The sequence below is a fragment of the Lepus europaeus genome, chromosome 13, assembly GCF_033115175.1.
Source record: "Lepus europaeus isolate LE1 chromosome 13, mLepTim1.pri, whole genome shotgun sequence".
Lineage (NCBI taxonomy): Eukaryota > Metazoa > Chordata > Mammalia > Lagomorpha > Leporidae > Lepus > Lepus europaeus.
Window position 1 is genome coordinate 28629371 of NC_084839.1, and position 22284 is coordinate 28651654.

The window sequence follows — 22284 nt, forward strand, 5'->3', positions numbered from 1 at the left end:
CACACATGCACACACGAGGGTACTTCCAAAAGTTTGTGGAAATGTGCATTTTCTTTTCATTCCATTTTTCCATGAACTTTCTGCAGAAGCCTGTGTGTATGCATGTGTATGTATGTGTGTGTATGTATGTGTGTGTATGTGTGTCTGTGTTTGTGTGTAAGTGTGTGTGTGTAAGTGTGTGTGTGTGTGTGTAAAATAGCTTCTCAATGAGACCACGTGGCTTCAGCTCTGGGGATCTCCCCTGGGCCCACCAAGCTGCTAGCCTCCCACCTATATGGGCCTCCCTTCCCAGCTCTCCCACCTCCCTTCTAAGGCCTGACCACTGCTATAAACGATTAGAAGTGCTCAGATGAAGCTGGCTGAGCTGTGACGTGGAGCGCCTGGCTGGGCCCGCTTATCCCAGAAGCGGCTGCGGGTGACCATACCTGGCAGCCGCGGGGTCTGCAGCTTGTGAACGCTCAGCGTCTCCAGCTGGGTCACCGATGTGATGTGCTGCTCGTCGTCCGCCGTCAGGGGACTGGCTTCCAGCAGGAGTGACTGGAGGTTCCTGCAGCTGGCGAGGAGCGCGCTGAGGCTCCCAGCCATGCCAGCACACCTCTTAACGTACAATCTGAGGCTTGTGGCGGAGCTGAATATCTTCCCCAGATATTTGATATCTCGCTTGTTCAGCCAGCTGAAATCTCGGAGCGTCACCTCCAGAGTCTTGAACTCCTGCTTCCAATTGAAGAACAAAGACACAGCCCGGCTGGGGATGTAGGTTTGTGGGGTCTCTTCCGTGCCGACCCTGCTCATGTCGCCTGCGACTGGAGGCCCCCCATAGAAGTCCAGCTTAACAAGATCCAGGGCACTTGCACAGTTTGGCAAATGTTCGAAGAAATCAAATAAGTAGTCAGGGATATTCTCTGAGTTGATATATAAGCTTTTCCCACGGAAAAAAGCTTCAAATTCTTGGCTCAAGGCTGATTTGGATATACTCTCGTGGAATAAATTGATGCCACACTCCACGAAGGAATTGATGTTGATGGATTCCAGGATTTCTTGCTCAGTGGTGTTCTTCACACTTTGCATTGACTGCTGCCTCCAGAGGGGCCTCCTGGTGACCGAGAGTCCGTGCAGGCTGCCATGCTGGGACACTGCTGCGAGGTGTCTCATCACGGCTCTGGTGGCCTCGGCAGACGACCCACACGTGTATAGGAGCAGGTTGCTGTACATGGACGTAATGTCCGAAATGCAAACCATTTTCTGCAGGTAGCTGTTGCCCTGGGCTACCTCCTCTGGCTCCCGAGATGCCAGTAAACCGCTAAGCCTCCGCCCTGCTGTGTACTCCTGGAACGCTTTGTGGAAGAATTTATACTTAGGCTTGAACCTCTGCGCGGTGTATTTACAGAGGAGCCCCGTGGCCAGCAGGACGTCCTCATTCACGCCACACACATCCTCTTGTTCAAAGTCAAACCTGCGGGAGAACACGCCCTCCAGCGCCAGGTCCCCACAGCGCTCCAAGCTGTGTGTGAAGTCGCCAGCCCTGGTCCCCTGGTGCCTGTGTTTGTTTTTGTGTATCAGCAGCTCGTAGAAGGTGCGGAACAGCTTGGTCTGCGTGTGAGAGTGGAACTCACTCTCACCCATCTGGATGGCACAGCTGATGACCACAAAGAGAGGGGTCTTCATCAGATTCCGCAGGCACCGGGATGTCTGGGTCTGGAGCAGCAAGCCCTCGGCCAGCTCCCTGACCAGCACTGCCCGGATGAGAGCCTGGGCACTGTTCTCCGTCATGTCGCCCACCTCGGCAGTCAGGGCACCAAACTGCCTGACATGCCGCAGGCACTCCGTGGTGGTGGTGACGACCACCATGTTCTTGTACCGGTGGTTTTCCTTAATCAGGGCTTCGATCTCTGGGCAGTTCTGGGGCTTGAATTCGTTGTAGCCGTCCAGGAGAAAGAGGACCCTCTGGCGTAGCTTCAGCAACATAGCCATGAAGGTCCGCTTCTGGATCATGTCAGGGACATCCAGGAGCTGATCACACAGCGTTTCAAAGAGCCCACCCTGGGCCCTGCTCAGGCGGAGGAAGAAGACGAACTTGAACTTGGCCAGAGCGTCGCACTTGCCCGAGGCCCAGAGCATGGCAATCCTCTGCAGCAGAGTGGACTTCCCTTTGCCCGACTCCCCCTCGATGATGCAGGGGCTCTGCAGCGTCCCCAGCAGGTCCCCCAGGGTCAGCTGCTGCACGCGGCGGTGGTGCTGGTCCTTCCTCCATAGCACAGGTTCTGTGAAGGTGCTTCTCAAGTTAAAAATGATGTCGATGTCTTCGCCCAGGGGATAGAAGTTCAGAAAGGATGGCATGTGGTAGAGGTCCTTTAAATCCTGAGCCAACTCGTCCAAGTCCCCTTCTGAGAGCTGATGGAAAAGACCTGGCAGAGAAGAGGTGATGTGAAACCCATACCTTTCTGTGTCTCCCTAAAGCCCAGGGCCCAGGCAGCTGACGGGCCGTGGTGCTGAGACTCTGGCCTTAGGAACTTTAATTTCCTTCCCCAACTCTGAGCTGGCACAGAGTTCCAAACATCCATGGCTTTGCATGGCTCCCTCTGCCCGCCTCCCCATTGGGCCATCTGCTTCCTCCTTTCCACCACCAGATCTCACAGCAGCCGAGGATAAATGGGGGGAGCCAGTGTCTAGGATAAGAACGTAAAGGAGGAATCACTTCTCAGACTTTTGGCTAAGACCCAGCATGCAAGTGAGGGATGGGCTGCGAATGATGGTTAGGAGTGGCACTCGGCAGGGTAAGCCTTAATGCTGACTAAAATCCATCGTGGTGTAATGTGCAAGGTGACAGAAACGGAATGGCTATTTCATGAAAATCAGGATCATGCTCCTTGAGTCCTTCAGGCGCTCTTGGTCACGATGCTTGGGTCAAGGAGTAGCCAGTGGGCCACTCACCCATGGGCAGACTAAGCAATGCTGAGATTCAATCAAAGCAACTGTTGTCTGGTTACACTGTGAGTGAGGCCATGCCAAACCTGTTATTCCCCGGCCCTGAGGTTACTTATCTGGCTCCACCACCCAACAGATCCAGTGGCAGGTTCCTGAGAGGCTCTGAGCTTTTCCTTAGCATGAATCAAAGCCCAGTGCCAGGCGATACGAGGAGGCAGGAGAGCAGAGGCCCTGTCCTGGGCTTGGGGATGCTCTCCACGGTTTGTTCTGCTTATAGAAATAGGTGCCAGCAAACTAGTACTCACTCTGTCCATTCAAGTCTTGAAAGAGAGCATAGTTCCACTTTTCCAGGGACTGGAGAAAGAGGTGGCAGGCCTCTGAGCCCTTCTTCAAGGTCATGTGGATGATCCCTCTCGCAGCATCCTGCTCGATCTTCTCGCAGCGAATGATGTTGACTTCCTCACAATTCAGAACATTCCATACGAACAGGTCGTCCGTAATTTGCTTTATCACAGTCATGCCCATCCTCTGAATGAGGACTTGACTGTTTTCCTTTATGAAGTTCACTGAGGAGATGGGGGGAAAACACACAATTACTCATATCCGAGATGCATATCTGCTCCTGTCTTCAGAGCATAAGGGTTCTGCATGCGCCCCCCTCTGGCCCCATCATGAGTTCTAGAAATGCTGAATCGCAGCCCCTTAAGAAAAGCTCAGCAAAGCTTCCCATCCCTCGCCCCGGAGTCCAAGATGAGCACGGTGGTTTGGCTGGTGATGAGGGAAGGTGAGTAGCCTTATTCCCTGGTATGGAAGAATCCTCAGGGGGGTCAGCGTGGTAGGATCATGGATATTCAAGCAATGAGTCTGGCCTGAGATCTGCCCATTGCTATGGTCTGTGTAACCTTGGCAAGTTGCTAAACTTCTTGGAGCCTACCTCGGTGATAGACTACTAAATGTTTAACAAACTGGCTCTCTGGGAATGAAGGTCCTATTTTGTATAAATATTCTCACCCTGGTCAACTTCAAGCCAACAACATGTATCAACAAATAAACAACAACAACAACAAAAAAAACCAAAAATTCAGCATCCAAGTTTCACAAAATAATAATAGCAAGTTCCAGCATACCACTGATTCCTTTTCTGAACCATAGGTTGAGAACAGGTTTTTTTTTTTTTTTTTTAATGTATTTATCTGAGACAGAGAGAGAGAGAGGGCAAAGGCAAGGGCGAGAGTGCTCTCTCATCCACTGGTTCACTCCCCAAATGGCCACAAAAGGGCTCGGCCAGACTGATGCCAGGACCAGGAACTCAATCTGGATCTTCCACATGGGTGGCAGGAACCAGCTGAATCAAGAAAGCTGAATCAAGGAAAGCTGATTCAGGAAGCTGAATCAAGAGCCAGAGGCAGATGTGAACTCTGGACCCCAGCATGGGATTGGGTGTCTTAACCAGCATCTTCACCATGAGGCAAAGCACCCACCTCGAGAAAAGTATTTAACTTATCATGGTGCCCTGAGAATTCATATAGAATGTCTCACATAAAATAATAGCTCACCACTTGTTAGCTACTATTTTTAGCTGTTATTCTTTAGTCATAAGTCAAAGAATAGTACATTTTATCTGCCGCAGACCACTTTGCTCTTTTTTTTTTTTTTTTTTTTTGACAGATAGATTTAGACAGTGAGAGAGAGAGAGACAGAGAGAAAGGTCTTCCTTCCATTGGTTCACCCCCCAAATGGCCACTTAGGCCAGAGCTATGCCGATCCGAAGCCAGGAGCCAAGTGCTTCCTCCTGGTCTCCCACGCGGGTGCAGGTGCCCAAGCACTTGGGCCATCCTCCACTGCACTCCCGGGCATAGCAGAGAGCTGGACTGGAAGAGGAGCAGCTGGGACTAAAACCCGGCGCCCATATGGGATGCCGGCGCCGCAGGCGGAGGATTAACCAAGTGAGCCACAGTGCCAGCCCCGGCCATTTTGATCTTTTCTGTGGGCTGTCACTGTGTCCAGTCTAAGCCCCCTCATGTCTCCTGGTCTCCTGGGAAGCTGTGTCATTTTTGCGTCTGGCTCTGTCAGATCTGCCTGATACATGGACATCACACTGTGGTGCTGCACCCACCCTTCCTCCATGATGGACCAGACCGACGTCTTCCTGGTTCTTCATTCTCTGTGCCACTTTTCTTCCTGGGTTAGGACACTCCTAGATTTCTAAACTTTCTTTCTTCTTTTTAAGTTTAATTATTTATTTGAAAGGCAGAGATAGATAGATAGATAGATAGATAGATAGATAGAACTCTCATCTGCTGGTTCAATCCCTAACTGCCCACAATGACTTGAGCTGGGTCAGACCTACCCCAAGAGCCAGGAACTCCATATAGGTCTCACCGAGGATGGCAGGGACCCAAGCACTTGAGCTCTCATCTGCTGCCCCCCAGGGTGCATTAGCAAGAATCTGGATCAGAAGAGGAGGCAGGACTCAATCCCAGGTTCTCCAACAAGGGAGGTGGGCACAGCTTAATCTGCTGTTCCACAACGCGTGTCGCCACCTTTCTCGACTGATTGGAGAGTGAATGTCCTTCTCCCAACCCTTCAAGTCCTCTGGCGTGACCTACTCCAGCCCCTCAGGATCCGCCCCAGCTTCCCTTTCCCACCACCACAGCTTTCTGTTGCTAACCTCGCTGGAATGTTGCCCCAACCCTGCCTCTGTCCAATACAGGGCTGCTAACTCTCCTTCTGCCCTCTTCTACATGCTCCCTCAGGGGTAACTAGGAAGTCTGTGTCTAATCATGGCCTTCATTTTACAGCTGAAGATTCGCAGCCTCAGAAAAGCCCAAAGGCCTGTGCGAGTTCACAAGAACAGCCTTTCTGGAGCTTCATTTCTTCAGCTATAAAGTGAGGGCAATGATACTTTCTGTTTTAAAAACTGATGACGGAGCTGGTGCTGTGGTGCACCAGGTGAAGCCACCATCTGCAGCACCAGCATCCACTATAGGTACCGGTTCGAGTCCCGGCTGCTCCACTTCCAATCCAGCTCCCTGCTAATGCATCTGAGAAAGAAGTGGAGGATGGCCCAAGTGCTCGGCCCCTGCACCCACACGGGAGACAGTTGTTGCAGCCATTTAGGGAGTGAAACAGTGGATGAAAGACCTCTGTCTCTCCCTCTCTTGCTGTAACTCTTTCAGATAAATAAATAAATAGATCTTTTTTAAATAGACATTACATTAAGTCATATAAGGTGAGGCTTTTGGCACAGTGGTTAACATGCTGTTTAGAATGACCATATTCCCATCTCAAAGTTCAAGTGCTGGCCTGCTCCCAGTTCCAGCCTCCTGCTAATGCTAATGCTAAAGCACACCTAAGCAGCGGTGATGGCTCAAGGACGTGGGGCCCTGCCAGGCACGTGGGAGACCTGCGCGGAGTTCCTTGCTCCCGCACTTTAGCCTTAGCCTAGTCCTGGCTGTTACAGGCATCTGGTGAGTGCACTAGCAGATGGAAGCATGCATTCTCTCTCTCTCTCACTCTCTCTCTCACTCTCTCCCTCTTAAATAAATAAAATTTTTAAAAAAATTATTGGGAAGTGAACCAGTGGGTGGAAGACTTTTCTCTCTGTCTCTCCCTCTCACTGTCTGTAACTCTACCTCTCAAATAAGTAAATGAAATCTTAAAAAAAATTTTAACACACCCTTGGTCACTATTTGGGTACATGTGTCCTAACTGTGATTCTGCCTTTTATCATAGGTTACCATATGTGTGATTGAATTTCCAAAACAACAGAATATTTATTGAAAAATCACACATCAAACTGCTCAGAAGAAGGCTTATGTTGGTCTTCTGTCCAATATTAGCAGCACATTTTAGGACAAGCAGGTGTTATTTCTATTGTACTTACTTGTTCTGAATAAATATATCAGTATATCTTGGTAGAAGATATAGTTTCCAAATGGACATGTCACCGAAGATCCCAATGCTATCTTCTTGCTGTAAAGTTACTCTTCATTCTGTAAAACTGACAAACCAGAAACAGAGACTATCAGCTGGAAGGGCAGGAAAAATTAGCTGGTTAATGCCCCTCTTCTTTTTTTTTTTTTTTAAGATTTATTTTATTTATTTGAAAGACAGAGTTACAGAGAGAGGTAGAGACAGAGAGAGAGGTCTTCCATTTGCTAGTTCTCTCCCCAGATGGCCACAATGGCTGGAGCTGCGCTGATCCGAAGCCAGGAACCAGGAGCTTCCTCCAGGTCTCCCACGCAAGTGCAGGGGCCCAAGCAGTTGGGCCATCTTCCACTGCTTTCCCAGGCCATAGCAGAGAGCTGGACAGGAAGTAAAGCAGCTGGTCTAGAACCGGCGCCTATATGGGAAGCCGGTGCTTCAGGCCAGGGCTTTTAACCTGCTGTGCCACAGCGCCTGCCCCAAACAGAGGGCAGGACCCCTGTTCTTATAGATGAGAAAATGGTGGCCCAAACCAGAAAAAAGCTTGCTCAAAGCCACTATTTATGGTCTAGCCCTCCTCCCAAAAAACTCCGTGTATTTTGCCCCTGGCCTATGCTGATCTGAAACATTACCCTTCTTTTTTTTTTTTTTTTTTGACAGGCAGAGTGGATAGTGAGAGAGAGAGAGAGACAGAGAGAAAGATCTTCCTTTTTGCCATTGGTTCACCCTCCAATGGCCGCTGCAGCCGGCGCATCTCGCTGATCCGAAGCTAGGAGCCAGGTGCTTCTCCTGGTCTCCCATGCGGGTGCAGGGCCCAAGCACTTGGGCCATCCTCCACTGCCTTCCTGGGCCATAGCAGAGAGCTGGCCTGGAAGAGGGGCAACCGGGATAGAATCCGGCGCCCCGACCGGGACCAGATCCCAGTGTGCCGGCGCTGCAAGGCGGAGGACTAGCCTGTTAAGCCACGGCGCCGGCCACCCTTCATCTTAAAGTTCCTTCCTATTGATTCTGGTCAGAGCTAAGAAGGCAACTTGGAATTAGTTAGCAGGAGTAAGTGTCACAGTGAATGTGCGGAGGATAAACCCTGTCCAGTTGTTCCGGGAAAGAGCAGTTGGTGCTGGAATCAGCCAGGGGGATGTTTCCGTGAAGAAAGCGAAGCATGTGGGATGAGGCAGGTGGTTTGGCTGTGGTGGAGTGGAGGTGAGAAGAGGCAGAAGATGAGCCAAGCTATGGAGACAGGAGCAGGAGTAACTGCAGAGATACAAAGGTGTGATGCTGCCAAGGCACACATGAAGAGCCCTGGGAAGCCTCAAATGCTAGCGTGAGGCACGTGCCCTGTGTCCTGTGAGCAGCTGGGAACGATAACTGGGAGTGATGTCCAAAGGGATGCTGTAAGATAAGAAACAAATTCCTACTTCAGCCATACCCCTGGCATTTCATCCTCCAACATGATGTGAGAAACAGCTTTCTTGCCTTTCTGTCCATTCTAAAGTCTGCTGAAAAGCGGGGAGCCCAGAAATTGCAATGACTCTGTGTGCACCCCTGAACCAAAGGAACCAGAGTATGCTCTCCCTCAGCCCCCACACACCTGCACAACCCCTGCATCAGGATGAAGGCACAGAGCCTGACTCAGAGACATGAAGGGGAAGAGAGGAAAACAGGAAGAGAATTCAAACCACCAGATGGAGGGAAGCCACGTGAGTGGGTCTGGTTATGTGGAAGGGGTTGCGCTGGGAATTCGTGTGTTTTGTCCCTTAAGATTTTATTTTGAAAATTCTCAAACACACAGAAGGGTTAAAACAATTGTGCAAAGAAGCCCTATTAGCTAGATTCTACAGTTGACATTTTACTATAATCACTTTATCATGTATCAGTCCAACTGCCTATCTTTCTATCCATTCATCAATCTACTTTACTTAAATTTTTGTACATTCAACATAAGTTTCAGACTTACACTTCTACATCCATATCATTAACTAGAATTTAATATTAAGTTATTACTCTTTTCTAAGGAAACATTAACATAGAGTGAAAGCTTAGATCTTAACCATATTCTTGGGTGAGTTTTGGAAAATGCTCACACTTCAACAACCAACCAAGACATAAAACATTGCCCGCTCCTTAGAAAATATCCATGCCCCCTCCAATGCCATCCTGTTTCTACTATATCCTTAAGGTCAATCACTCATTGTCCTCATTTTTTCATCATAAATTAGCTTTGCCTGTTCTAAAACTTCATATAAATAGAACCAAATGTGTGCTTGTGTCCTGCTTCTTTCGCTCACCATGATGTCTATGAGAGTCATCCACACTGTTGCTTGTATGAGTACTACTACCATTATACCACTGAGTAGTATGCCATTGCATGAATACTCTCAGCTTATCTATCCATTCTCCTGCTGATGGCTACTGGGTTTGTTTATGGTTTGAGGCTATTCTAAATAAAGAACAAGCCGTGCCGCAGCTCACTAGGCTAATCCTCCGCCTTGCGGCGCCGGCACTCCGGGTTCTAGTCCCGGTCGGGGCACCAGATTCTGTCCCGGCTGCCCCTCTTCCAGGCCAGCTCTCTGCTGTGGCCAGGGAGTGCAGTGGAGGATGGCCCAAGTGCTTGGGCCCTGCACCCCATGGGAGATCAGGATAGGCACCTGGCTCCTGCCATCGGATTAGCGCGATGCGCCGGCCGCGGCGCGCCAGCCGCGGCGGCCATTGGAGGGTGAACCAACGGCAAAAGGAAGACCTTTCTCTCTGTCTCTCTCTCTCTCACTGTCCACTCTACCTGTCAAAAAAAAAAAAAAAAAAAGCTAAATAAAGAACAAGGAATATTCTTTTACCAGAGTCTCTCCCATCCAAAAAGAAACCCTCTCAGAATTGCTTTATTTGGCTCCAATCTTTTTAATTATACCATCCCCTTGGAAAAGCACCACCTGGGGATAATGTGACACTCATAGCCAGAGCAATTTTGCTGTAACTGTTCCTGCTGTGAAACCATACATACCATCAGAACATGAAATTTCTCCTTCATCCTAAAACTAATTCACTGGTGACATTAAAAAAGTGTAACTTCCATAGAGAAATTATGAACACTATTGTTTCTCTGTAATAACCATAATTAATAATTATAAAAATATTTTAAATGTCATAATTTTAAAATTGTCGCTCATCTCATATATGCAAGTTGCCAGTATAGAATGGCTTTATAAAAGCCACTATTTTCACATAAAATGTATGCCAACAATTATATATATATATTTTTAAATATTTACTTATTTGAAATTCAGAGTTACACAGAGAGAGGAGAGGCAGAGAGAGAGAGAGAGAGAGAGAGGTCTTCCATCCATTGGTTCACTCCCCAGATGGCTGCATCGGCCAGAGCTGTGCCGATCCCAAGCCAGGAGCCAGGAGCTTCTTCCAGGTCTCCCACACGGGTGCAGGGGCCCAATGACATGGGCCATCTTCTGCTTTCCCAGGCCATAGCAGAGAGCAGGATGGGAAGTGGAGCAGCCGGGACTCGAACTGGTGCCCATATGGGATGCTGGCACTACAGGCGGTGGCTTTACCTGCTATGCCACAGCGCTGGCCCCATAACTCTGCCTTTTAAGTAAAAAGATATATCTTTAAAAAAAATAAAGAGGGGCCAGCACTGTGGCACTTCAGGCCAGGGTGTTAACTCACTGCGCCACAGTCCCGGCCCCACCAACAATTATATATTGTGTTTTTGTTTAATATTATGTGAACATTTTTATGTCCTAATTTTCAAATTAGTTTTTGTAAAGGTTTATTTATTTATTGAAAGGCAGAGAGAGAGAGAGAGAGAGAGAGATCTTCTATCTACTGGTTCACTGCCCAAATGGCCACAATAGCCAGGTCTGTGCCAGGAGCCAGAAACTCCATCCTGGTCTCCAACATGGGTGGCAGGGGCCCAAGCATCTGGGCCATCTTGTACTGCTTTCCCAGGCCATAGCAGAGAGCTGGATTGGAAGAGTAGCAGCCAGGACTAGAACTGGTGCCCATATGGGATACCAGTGCTGCAGGCAGAGGATTAACCTACTGAGCCACAGCACCAGCCCCTCAAATTAGGTTTTTTAATAACTGCATATTTCATCTTATTGTGTTACTATTTTCTTCTTAAAATCTTTAGTTTTCATTTTACTTGAAAGGCAGACAGAGAGAGAGAATAAACTAACAGCAATAGGATTTTTATGTTGTGAGTAGATAGGAAACAAGTAAATTGTTTCTTCTTAAGGTGAATTTTCTGGCTCTGGCGTCTCCTATATCAGGGCCTGCTTCTTTCCTGGTTGCGTCTGCCTACTATCATCTTCTGTTTCTGAACTGGGAGTGGAGAGAAAGAGAGAGATGGAGAGAGATCTTCTATCCTCTGATCCACTCCACAAATGCCCACAACAGGCAGGGCTGGGCCAGGTCAAAATCAGAAGTCTGAGTTTCCCACATAGCTGGTGGTACTTGAGCCGTCACTGCTGCCTTCCAGGATGCATGTTTTTGTTGTTTTTCAAGATTTATTTATTTATTTGAAAGGCAGAGTTACAGAGAGGCAGAGAGAGAGTCTTTCTTCTGCTGATCCACTACTCAACAACTGCTGAGGCTGGGCCAAGCGGAAGCCAGAAGCTTCTCTGGGCCTCTCATGTGGGTGACAGGGGCCCATCCTCCACTGCTTTCCCAGGGGCATTAGCAGGGAGCTGGATCAGAAGTGGAGCAGCCGGGACTCAAACGGGTGCCTATATGGGATGCTGGCACTGCAGGCAGAGGCTTAACCTTCTACACCACAGCGCCGGCCCCCAGGGGCATGTTAACAAGGAGTTTGAACCAGACTCCACTATGGAACGTGGGCATCCCAAGCAGCGACTTAACTGCTGCACCACACGCTTGCCCTGCTACTATTTTCTTAACGATTCCTCCTTCATTGGATGATGTAAATTACCAGCCTTTCTACAATGGCATTCAACCTGCTTTGTACAAATAGGTTTCCTCCAGGAAGCTGGAGTCAGGAGCCAGAACCACAAATGAAACCCGGGTCTTCAGTGTAGGATGGAGGTCTCTTCACTGGTAGTGGAAATGTCTGCCCTATTGGTCTTATAATCTTAGTCATTCTAAGATGGGGGTAGTGGTATCTCATTGTAGTTTTGATTTCCTTTTTTTTTTTTTTAATTATTTATTTGAAAGCAGAGTGACAGGGGAGGGAATGGGGAGAGAGGACACACACTATCTCCCATCAGCTGGGTCACTCCCCAAACGCCTACAACAGTCAGGGCTGGGCCACGCTGAAACCAGGAACCAGGAACTCCACTTGGGTCTCCCAAGAGGGTGTCAGGAACCAAGTACTTGGGCCATCATGTGTTGTCCCCAGGTGCCTTAGTAGGGAGCTGGATTGGAAAAACAGAGTAGCCAGACTCAAATCAGGTAGCCCGATATAGGATGTAGGTGTCCCAAACGGCAGCTTCACCTGCTGTGCCACAGCACCTGCCCTTAGTTTTCCTTTTCTTGAAGACTAATGATGTACTTCACAGTACTTCATTGTTCACTCATAAATTTTTTAGTGAAGGATCTGTAACATTTTGCTCATTTTACAAAGTGGTAGTCTTTTTGTTATTTGCTCTTAGGAGCTCTTCACCAATTCTGGATATACTTTTTTTTGTCAGATGTTTGTATTATGAATTTTTTTCTAGTCTGTGGTTACTTTGTACCCAGAATTGAATAAAGGAGATTGAGTGATGATACACAGAACTCAATGCCACTCAAAGTTTTATTACTTACAGCTCCCAAGAGAAGGGTGTGTACACTGGGCCACAGGCACAAGTACCAGGGCAGGTCAGGAGTAGGAGGAGCAAAGGATGGAATGCGTAAGTCAGGGTAAACAAATTTGAACAAGTTTAGGATTGGATATTTGAATAATTGCAGCTTGGCGCTGGTGTTTGGACAGGGGTAAGATGCCCACAGCCTACATCTGAGTGCCTGGCTCAGGCCTGCTCTGCTTCCAATCTAGCTGCCTGCTCGTGTGAACCCTGGGAGGCAGCAAATGATGGCTCAGATACTTACATCTCTCCCATCCCACGGGAGAGACACAAATGGAGCTCCAAACTCCCATTTGTGGAGTGAACCAACAGTTAAAAGTCCTCTCTCTCTCTTTCCCCTCCCCCTCTCTTCCTCTCTCTCCTCTCTCCCTCTCTCTCTCTCTCCCCCTCTTTCCCTCTCTCTCCCCCTCTCTCTCCTTCTCCCTCTCCTCCCTCTCTCTCGCTCTTTCCCTCTCTCTCCCACTCTCTCCTTCTCTCTCCCTCTATCTCCCTCTCTTTCCCTCTCTCTATCCTTCTCCCTCTCCTTCTCACTCTCTCTCCCTTTCCCTCTCCCTCTCTCCTTTCAAACATAAATAAATGAATTTTCAATAAATTTTAAAATTTTGGGGCCAGTGCTGTGGCGCAGTGGGTTAACGCCCTGGCCTGAAATGCCGGCATCCCATATGGGTGCCAATTCTAGTCTTGGCTGCTCCTCTTCCAATCCAGCTCTTTGCTATGGCTTGGGAAAGCAGTAGAAGATGGCCCAAGTCCTTGGGCCCCTGCACCCATGTGGGAGACCTAGAGGAAGCTCCTGGCTCCTGGCTTTGGATCGGCACAGTTCCGGCTGTTGCAGCCAACTGGAGAGTGAACCATCAGATGGAAGACCCCTCTGTCTCTCTCTCTGCCTCTCCTCTCTGTGTAACTCTGACTTTCAGATAAAAATAAATAAATACTTAAAAAAATAAAATAAATTTTAAAATTTTAAATAAAAATTAAAAATAGTTAAGATGGTAAATTTCATTGCATGTATTCTTCCACAGTTAAATTTTTTTTAACAAAAATTGTCATTGAATTTCTTTTTTGGCCATTTTTTTGAGGATTTATTTATTTACTTGAAAGTCAGAGTTACAGAGAGAGAGAAGGAGAGGCAGAGAGAGAGACAGAGGTCTTCCATCTGCTGGTTCACTCCCCAATTGGCCACAATGGCCAGAGCTGAGCTGATCCAAAGCCAGGAGCCAGGAGCTTCCTCCAGGTCTCTCATGTGGGTGCAGGGGCCCAAGGACTTGGGCCATCTTCCGCTGCCTTCCCAGGCCATAGCAGAGAGCTGGATCAGAAGTGGAGCAGCCAGGACTCAAACCAGCTCCCATATGGGATGCCGGCACTGCAGGCGGCGGCTTTACCTGCTATGCCACAGTGCCAGCCCCATTTTTTTGGGCCATTATTAACATTCATTTCATTACACGGGTATTATAGGAAATACTATTGTATAAAGGAAGTATTCTAAATGATTTGTTCAAACTGCAACAATGTTAGGTGACTCTGCCAATATACAAAAAGTCAGGATGCTACAGCCAGACTTCCAACCCTGGATGAGAAAATGAGATCAGTGCAGGACTTCGAGCTTGGATGGCTGATGGGCAGGGCCCAGAGCCGCACCTGCTGTGCCCAGTTCTCCAAGTGCACCTGCGTGAGGAGCCCGAGCCTTCAGAACTGAGAGAAGTAGGGACAGCTGTCAGAGGAAACCAGCATGTTCTCTAGGGCAGCTCTCCACACTCTGGTCCACTCAGGATATGAGACACAGCAGTGACAGTGGGTCACAGCCAGCCTGCTTACAGATGGAATTAAGCTAAAACTGTCAGAAGCACTGTATGCTTTCACAGGAATTTTGCTTCTGTAATTTCTTTATCCTGGCCCTAGGTGGTCATGTAAGAGGTCTCTCTTATTGTGGGTCGAAGGTCAGTTTCGTAGTGAGACTGCCAGCGTGGACTGTTGGATTCCAGCGGGAAGAGGTGACTTGCGTTACACTTAAAGGAACCAAAGTGTGCCAGGCAGGAAAGGCCATTCTCAGCATAGAGAAGGAGCCATGGAGAAAGATCTGAAGGCAAGAGCTGGGGATGCACAGGAAGGTACACAAAGGTCCATTGTGTGGCTCAAATGCCACTGATAAGCTGAAGGTCCTCAGTGAGGGGGTAGTGGCCCCACACAGAAAGGACTCAGTAAGTAGCAGCAACTGTTGATTCTTCTCTCCCGTCTACCTCCCCAACAGGTCTAGTAAGAATACAGAATAAAGGAGGGAGGGGAGAAGACAGAGGAAGAGGCCAAGAAGTTTTCCATACTCACATATTCTTGTTAACATTAGCATCACAGGAGGAAGTGTGTCCCCCCTGCAAACCTACGTTGAAGCCTTCAACCCCAGGACCTCAGAACAAGACTGTGTTTGGAGACAGGACTTTTAAAGAGATAATTACATTAAATTGAGGCTGTAGGGTGGGCCCTACTCCAATCTAAGTGGACGGGACCTTATAAGAAGAGGAAATTTGGATGCACCAAGGGAGCTGCCAGGGATGCACAGGCACGGGGACAGGGCTGTGTGAGAGCGAGGAGGGGAGGCAAGGCACCATCTGCAGCCAAGGACAGCAGGCTCGGGAGACACCAAGCCTGAAGACAGCGTGACCTTGGATGTCCAGCCACCAGAACTGATGAGAAAGTCAATGCCTGTTATTTCAGCCACGCAGCCTGCCGTGGTTGATTTTTTTTTTTTTTTTTGATAGCCCGAGTAGATGGATGCAGTCAGCATGGGAGAAGTGTGCCCAGCTCCTTACAGCATGGCAGGAGACCAGGCCCCATCTTAGAGCTGGAGACAGTTGGCTGTGTGACCTCCAGCACGTCTCTGGCCAGATCCACATTCTCTGCCTCTCCACATGGGATGTAAGGATCAACTGAAAGAATGTATGGGCAGAGTGGATCACAAAATAGGAGTTCTGTAAACCCTGATCTCCCTGCCTTCTCTCTCCAAACGACAGCTTCCTCATCAGTAACGGGGGCAGAAGATGCACTAAGAGCCCCCAGCTCCTCCCAGTGCAATCTGTTACACTTCTCACCACAGTCGGAGTGGAGCACCGACAAGTGCACCTGCGGCCCTTTCCCTCCCTCCCTCTCACAGTAAACCCACGAATGCAACCCTTGGACTCCAGGTGCACTTCACCACCCAGGGGGTCAGGTCAGCCACCCCTAATGGTTTCCCAGGAGGCAAACCCAGCATGCCAAACCGCATTCTTTGTGTTAAGACTTCTATACCTCCCAGGCACAGCTTTAAGTGGATGTAAACCCAAATTTTAATATTTGGCTCCACAATCTCAAAATCCCATTCTCTCTTCCCACAGTACCTGGTTGAGCAATCCAGCTGCCCTCTTCTCCACAGATTGAAGATTTTCAATCTGTTTCATTTGCTTTCTGTTTCACAGTGAGGCCTGGTGTTCCTGTAGATCTGGAAAACACGCAAAAAGAGGAACCATTGAACAAGGTTTTTTTTTTTTTTTTTTTTTTTTTTTTTTACAGAGCATAGTGGGGTGGGGGTGGGGGTGGCACTGTTTGGTAGCAGGTAAAGCCTCCGCCTGCAGTGCTGGCATCCCATATGGGTGCCAGTTCAAGTCCCAGCTGCTCCACTTCTGATGCAGCTCTCTCCAATGGCCTGGGAAAGCAGTAGAAGATGGCCCAAGGCCTTGGGCCCCTGCACCCATGTGGGAGACCCGGAAGAAGCTCCTGGCTCCTGGCTTTGGATAGGCACAACTCCGGCCATTACGGCCAATTGGGGAGTGAACCATCAGATGGAAGACCTCTCTCTCTCTCTCTCTCTCTCTCTCTGCCTCTCCTTTTCTCTCTGTGTAACTCTGACTTTCAAATAAATAAATAAATCTTTTAAAAAAAAGCATAGTAAGAATCACTTGCGGGGGGGCAGGCACTTAGCACAGTGGCTACATCACCGCTTGGGACTCTCTCATTCCATATTGGAATACCTGGTTTGAGTCCCAGCTTCTCCACTTCTGAGCTGGCTTCCTGCTATCGCACACCTTCGCAGGCAACACCCACCACCCATGTGGGAGTCCCGGATGGAATTCCAGCCTCCTGGCTTTGACCTGGCCTAGCCTGGATGTTGTGGGCATTTGGAGTGAACCAGTTTGTTTCTCTGTCCCTGTCTGTCTCCATCCCTCCCCCTTCACCACCACCTCAGAAATGGAAGATGAGAGGAGGCAGAAGCAACCAGGAAAGCAGCAGATCCTGAGCCTGAAGCTGCCGGACTAGAAATCCCCCCGGAGAAGGAGTGACTCAGCTGTTTCCTGTTTATTCACAACACACGGCGCCTATTGCTGTTGAGTTATTCTACAGCTTAAAAATGAAACAAAGTGTTTTGAAAATTCAATATGTATTTTTATGATAGAGAAGGGAAGAAGGGAGCAAGACATAAAATGAACCAATTTGCTTGGTTAAGGTGTATTGCTACTGTGGTCAAGGTCATGTTTACCTCTTTTTTTTTTTTTTTTTTTTTAAGATTTATTTATTTGAGAGGCAGAGTTACAGATAGAGGGAGAGACAGAAAGAGAGAGGTCTTCCATCCACTAATTCACTCCCCAGATGGCCTCAGTGGCTGAAGCTGGGCTGATTTGAAGCCAAGAGCTAGGAGTTTCTTCCAGGACTCCCACTTGGGTGCCAGGGCCCAAGCACTTAGGCCATCTTCCGCTGCATTCTCAGGCCATAGCACAGAACTGGATTGGAAGAGGAGCAGCTGGGACATGAAGTGGCTCCCATATAGGATGCCAGTACCTCAGGTGGAGGGTTAACCTACTATGCCACAGTGCTGGTCCCCATGCTTACCTCTTAGAACTTGAATTCCAGAAGACTTTCAGGATATGTGTGTATTCTCAGTCCTCAGGGTTCCACGCAAGGTTAGCACAGAGCAAACAGATCTCCAATACCAGTCCATGGTGCTGCTGATGCCTGGGGCCTCCCTCCTGCAAGCAAACAGCCAGGCTCTTGCTGACACAGACGCAGTCAACATTTGTGGTCACAGACTCCAGGAAGCCAGTTTATACACAGCTCCAAGAATTGAGAAATCCCTGAGCTTCTCTTGAGAATGATATTCTTGCATATCCTTTCCTCAATTTTTGCACAAACTACCAGGAACTTTTTTACATTATGTAACTTCTTCTTCTTTTTTTTTTTGACAGGCAGAGTGGGCAGTGAGAGAGAGACAGAGAGAAAGGTCTTCCTTTGCCATTGGTTCACCCAATGGCTGCCGTGGCCGGCGTGCTGCGGCCAGCGCACCGTGCTGATCCGAAGGCAGGAGCCAGGTGCTTCTCCTGGTCTTCCATGCGGGTGCAGGGCCCAAGCACTTGGGCCATCCTCCACTGCCTTCCCGGACCATAGCAGAGAGCTGGCCTGAAAGAGGAGCAACTGGGATAGAATCCAGTGCCCCAACTGGGACTAGAACTTGGTGTGCCGGCGCCGCTAGGCGGAGGATTAGCCTGTTGAGCCACGGCGCTGGCCGTAACTTCTTATTTCTAAAAGCATGTGCTGACAACCTGTCTGACATAGGGGAATGTTTACACCTTTCCCCAAATAAATTTCTGCTTTCTGGGTTTACTAGGGAGTATCATCAGCGTGTTCTAACTTGTGGGGTGGATTCTCTGAAGTGAGATCAAGCGTGGTGCCATCAGTTGGATTTTTAAAATGCTATGAAAGCTTTAGGTCAGTATATGTTCCGGAGAAAAAACTGCAAAGTTCGGCACCAAAACAGTAATGGTGCTTCTCTCTGCAGAGTAGGAGAGTGAGTCACTTGAAGTTTGCTTCTTTTGCTTGTCTGTGTATGGTATTTTCAAGTGCTTATGTATTTATTTGAAAGGCAGAGTGACAGATAGAGATGTTCCATCTGCTGGTTCACTTCTCAAATGTCCGCACCAGCCAGAGCTGGGCCAGGAGCTGGTGACTCAGTCTGGGTCTCGCTCGAGGTGGCAGGGATTCAAATACTTGAGCCATTATCTGCTGCTTCCCAGGATGTATATGTACAGGAAACTGGATTGGAGTGGGAGCAGAAGTCCCAAGTGGTGGTTTAAGTCATTGCACCACAAAGCCTGCCCCTCTAATTTTCTTGCAACACAATTTTTTATTTTGAGAGGCAAGAGAGAGAGAGAGAGAAAGCTTCCATTCACTGGTTTACTACCAAAATGCCTGCAACAGTAGGGACTTTATTGAAGTCGGGGCCAAGACCAGGAATGCAATCTAGATCTTTCACGTAGGAGGCAAGGATCCGATCACTTGAACCAACACCTACAATGTCCCAGAGTCTGCATTGACAGGAAGCTGGAATTTGGAGCCTGAGATAAAAACTAAACCCAGGTACTCTAATATGAGATGTGAACATCTTAACCCTGGGGTTAATGCCCACTCCTATAGATTCTAATTTTCTATGGCAAATACCTAGTACTTTTGTAATAACAAAATGATGTAATACCAGGTGATAAAAAGGGAACTGTAGAAAGAAATGTGGTTGTAATAGGCTGAATAATACCCCGCCCCCAAATATGTCAGGTCCTAGCCTGGAAACTGTGTTCTCCAGATGCCTTATGTTAAGGATCTTAAAATGGGAAGCTAATCCTAGATTATTCAGGATTATCACAGTCACAAGTGCTCTTATAAGAGAGAGGCAGATAAGCTGTTGCTCCGGTGCAGCGGGTAAAGCCACCTGCTGCAGTGCTGGCATCCCCTATGGGCACTGGTTCGAGACCCAGCTGCTCCACTTCCAGTCCAGCTCTCTGCTATGGCCTGGGAAAGCAGTAGAAGATGGCCCAAAGCCTTGGGCCCCTGTGCTCATGTGGGAGACCCGAAAGAAGCTCCTGGCTCCTGGCTTCGGATCGGCACAGCTCTGGCCATTGCAGCTGTCTGGGGAGTGAACCAGCGGTTGGAAGACCTCTCTCTCTCTCTCTCTCTCTCTCTCTCTCTGCCTCTCTGTAACTCTACCTTTCAAATAAATAAAATATTTTTAGAGAGAGAGCGAACAAGAGAGAGAGACATTCAGACAGAGACATTTGCAACAGATAGGAGAGGAGAAGGCAGTGTGACCACGAAGGTAGAGACTAGGGTGAGATGGCCATGAGCCAAGGGTGGTGGATACCACAGGAAGCTGCAAGAGGGAAGACGTGGGTTCTCCCCTGGAGCCTCCAGGGGGAGCGTGGCAATCAGACACTTTGACTTCAGCTCGCTGATAGTGCCTTTGGACTTGCAGCCTCCAGAACTGGGAGAGAAATGAATTTTTGTTGCTTTAAGCCATGCAGTTTGCAGTATGTTGTTGCAGCACTCATAGGAGACTAGTATAGTATTGCATCATGGTAAAAGAAATACATTTATATCCATCCTCATTCAAGCACATACCTCTCACTGGCTCTCCAGTTTCCCTTGCAAACAGGTGCACAGTCATGTTTTCAATGCATTTAGAAAATATAACTAACTTGAAACTTTGGCAGCCTGGGTGGGTTCCAAGAGCTTTGTCCCTGTCCCTTTTGCCTTTTGTCCCTGTCTCTCTCACCCCTTATTATCCTGAGAGTATAGCACATTGGAAATGCCTAGGCTTCAGCACAAAAGATCTGAATTCAAGAGGCCAGTGTTGTTGTGTAATGGGTTAAGACACCACCTGCAATCCTAGCATCCCGTATTGGAATACTGCTCCAAATCCTGGCTTCTCTGCTTCTGATCCAGCTCCCTACTAATGCACCTAGGAAAGCAGTGGAAGATGGTGCAGGTAAATTGGGTCCCTGCTACCCACATGGGAGATCTGGATGGAGTTGCAGGCTCCTGGCTTCTGCCTGGACTAGCCCTGGCCATTGAGGCCACTTGCAGAATAAGCTAGCAGATTAAAGAGCTTGCTGGCTCACTCCCCAAATGGCCACAATGGCCAGGGCTGGGCCAGGCTGAAGCCAGGAGCCAGGAGCTTCATCCTGATCTCCTACATGGATGGCAGGGGCCCAAACATTTGGAACATCTTCCACTGCCTTCCTAGGTACATTAGAAGGGAGGTGGATTGGAAGTGGCGCACCTGGGACTTGAACTGCCACTCAAATGGGACGCTGGCATCACAAGCAAGGGCTTAACCCACTTTGCCACAATGCTGGCCCCCATTTAAGCTTGTTAGCAGTCAAATAGTAGTTTCCCACCTTGCCCAGGATTGTGACAGCCGTCGCAGGAGATAGTACGGGGAAGCACCAAGAGGGCTGGCTGTTCTGTGACTTGAAGCTTTTGTAAATACTCAATGCTTTTCATTCTCAGTTTAATGAGGAGCCAGGAGAAATGCCACAAGTCTTTTCTCCCTAGATGCTCTGACAATTGTTCTGGAGTTGTGGAGTTTTGCTAGTCCTCTTGCCCTTACAGCCAGAGAAAGGGGAAGTTATTGGGCCAAACCCTGTTGAGTAACTTCTCAGTGTGTCTTAATTAAGGAAGGTCAACCTTTCTTGACTGCCTCCTTAGAAAGTAAGGGTACATTGTGTCTATTGTCCTATTGTCCTAACTTGCTCTCACTCTCCTTTCTCTCTCTCCCTCTCTTTCTCTCCACACACACACACACACACACACACAGTCTTCAAAAAGCTCATGGAAAATGCATATTAGAAAAAATTATATGAGGATTTCAAAAAAAGTTTTTTTAAAAACATTTATTTTATTTATTTGAAAATCAGAGTTACACAGATAGAGAAGGAGAGGCAAAGAGAGAGAGAGAGAGGTCTTTCATCCACTGATTCACTCCCCAGTTGGCTGCAATGGATGGAGCTATGCCAATCCGAAGCCAGGAGCTTCTTCTGGGTCTCCCACGCAGGCACAGGGGCCCAAGAACCTGAGCCATCTTTCCACTGCTTTCCCAGGCCTTGGCCAAATTTTTTGTTCCAAATTGACTAAGACTTGCCTTTTTTTTTTTTAAAGATTTATTTATTTATTTGAAAGTCAGAGTTACACAGAGATAGAGGAGAGGCAGAGAGAAAGAGAAGTCCTCCATCCACTGGTTCATTCCCCAGATGGTCTCAACAGCCAGAGCTACGCCGATCTGAAACCAGGAGCCAGGAACTTCTTCCAGGTCTCCCACACGGGTGCAGGGGCCCAAGGATTTGGGCTATCTTCTACTGCTTTCCCAGGATATAGCAGAGAGCTGGATTGGAAGAAGAGTAGCCGGGACTTAAACTGGCACCCATATGGGATGCCAGCACTTCAGTCCAGGCTGTTAACCTGGCCATAGCAGCCATTTGGGGGGTGAACCAATGGAAGGAAGACCTTTCACTCTGTCTCTCTCTCTCTCTCACGGTCTAACTCTGCCTGTCAAATAAAACAAAAAAAAATTAGAAAAATTAAAAAAAAGAAGACAGAGTATATGTAAAATGCTTAGTAAAATAATTTTTAAGGATTTATGGAGGCCGGCACCGCAGCTCAATATGCTAATCCTCTACCTTGCGGCGCCGGCACACCGGGTTCTAGTCCTGGTCTGGACACCGGATTCTGTCCCGGTTGCTCCTCTTCCAGGCCAGCTCTCTGCTGTGGCCCAGGAGTGCAGTGGAGGATGGCCCAAGTGCTTGGGCCCTGCACCCGCATGGGAGACCAGGAGAAGCACCTG

At 48.5% G+C, this 22284-nt stretch overlaps 1 protein-coding gene across 2 annotated transcripts in view; it reads right to left on the bottom strand.

Annotated features, from left to right (window-relative positions):
• The window catches only part of NLRC4 (NLR family CARD domain containing 4), a 46472-nt gene extending 28828 nt beyond the window's left edge, over positions 1-17644 (bottom strand). For both annotated transcript variants that reach the window (XM_062210175.1, XM_062210176.1), the window contains exons 1-5: positions 17511-17644; positions 16025-16125; positions 6812-6928; positions 3231-3491; positions 426-2405 (exon numbers count right to left, since the gene is read on the bottom strand). In XM_062210175.1, the coding sequence (XP_062066159.1) occupies positions 426-2405; positions 3231-3491; position 6812 (2242 nt within the window). In that variant the 5' untranslated portion in view covers positions 6813-6928; positions 16025-16125; positions 17511-17644. The remainder of the gene's footprint in view (positions 1-425; positions 2406-3230; positions 3492-6811; positions 6929-16024; positions 16126-17510) is intronic.
• Between the last annotated feature and the right edge of the window lie 4640 nt (positions 17645-22284).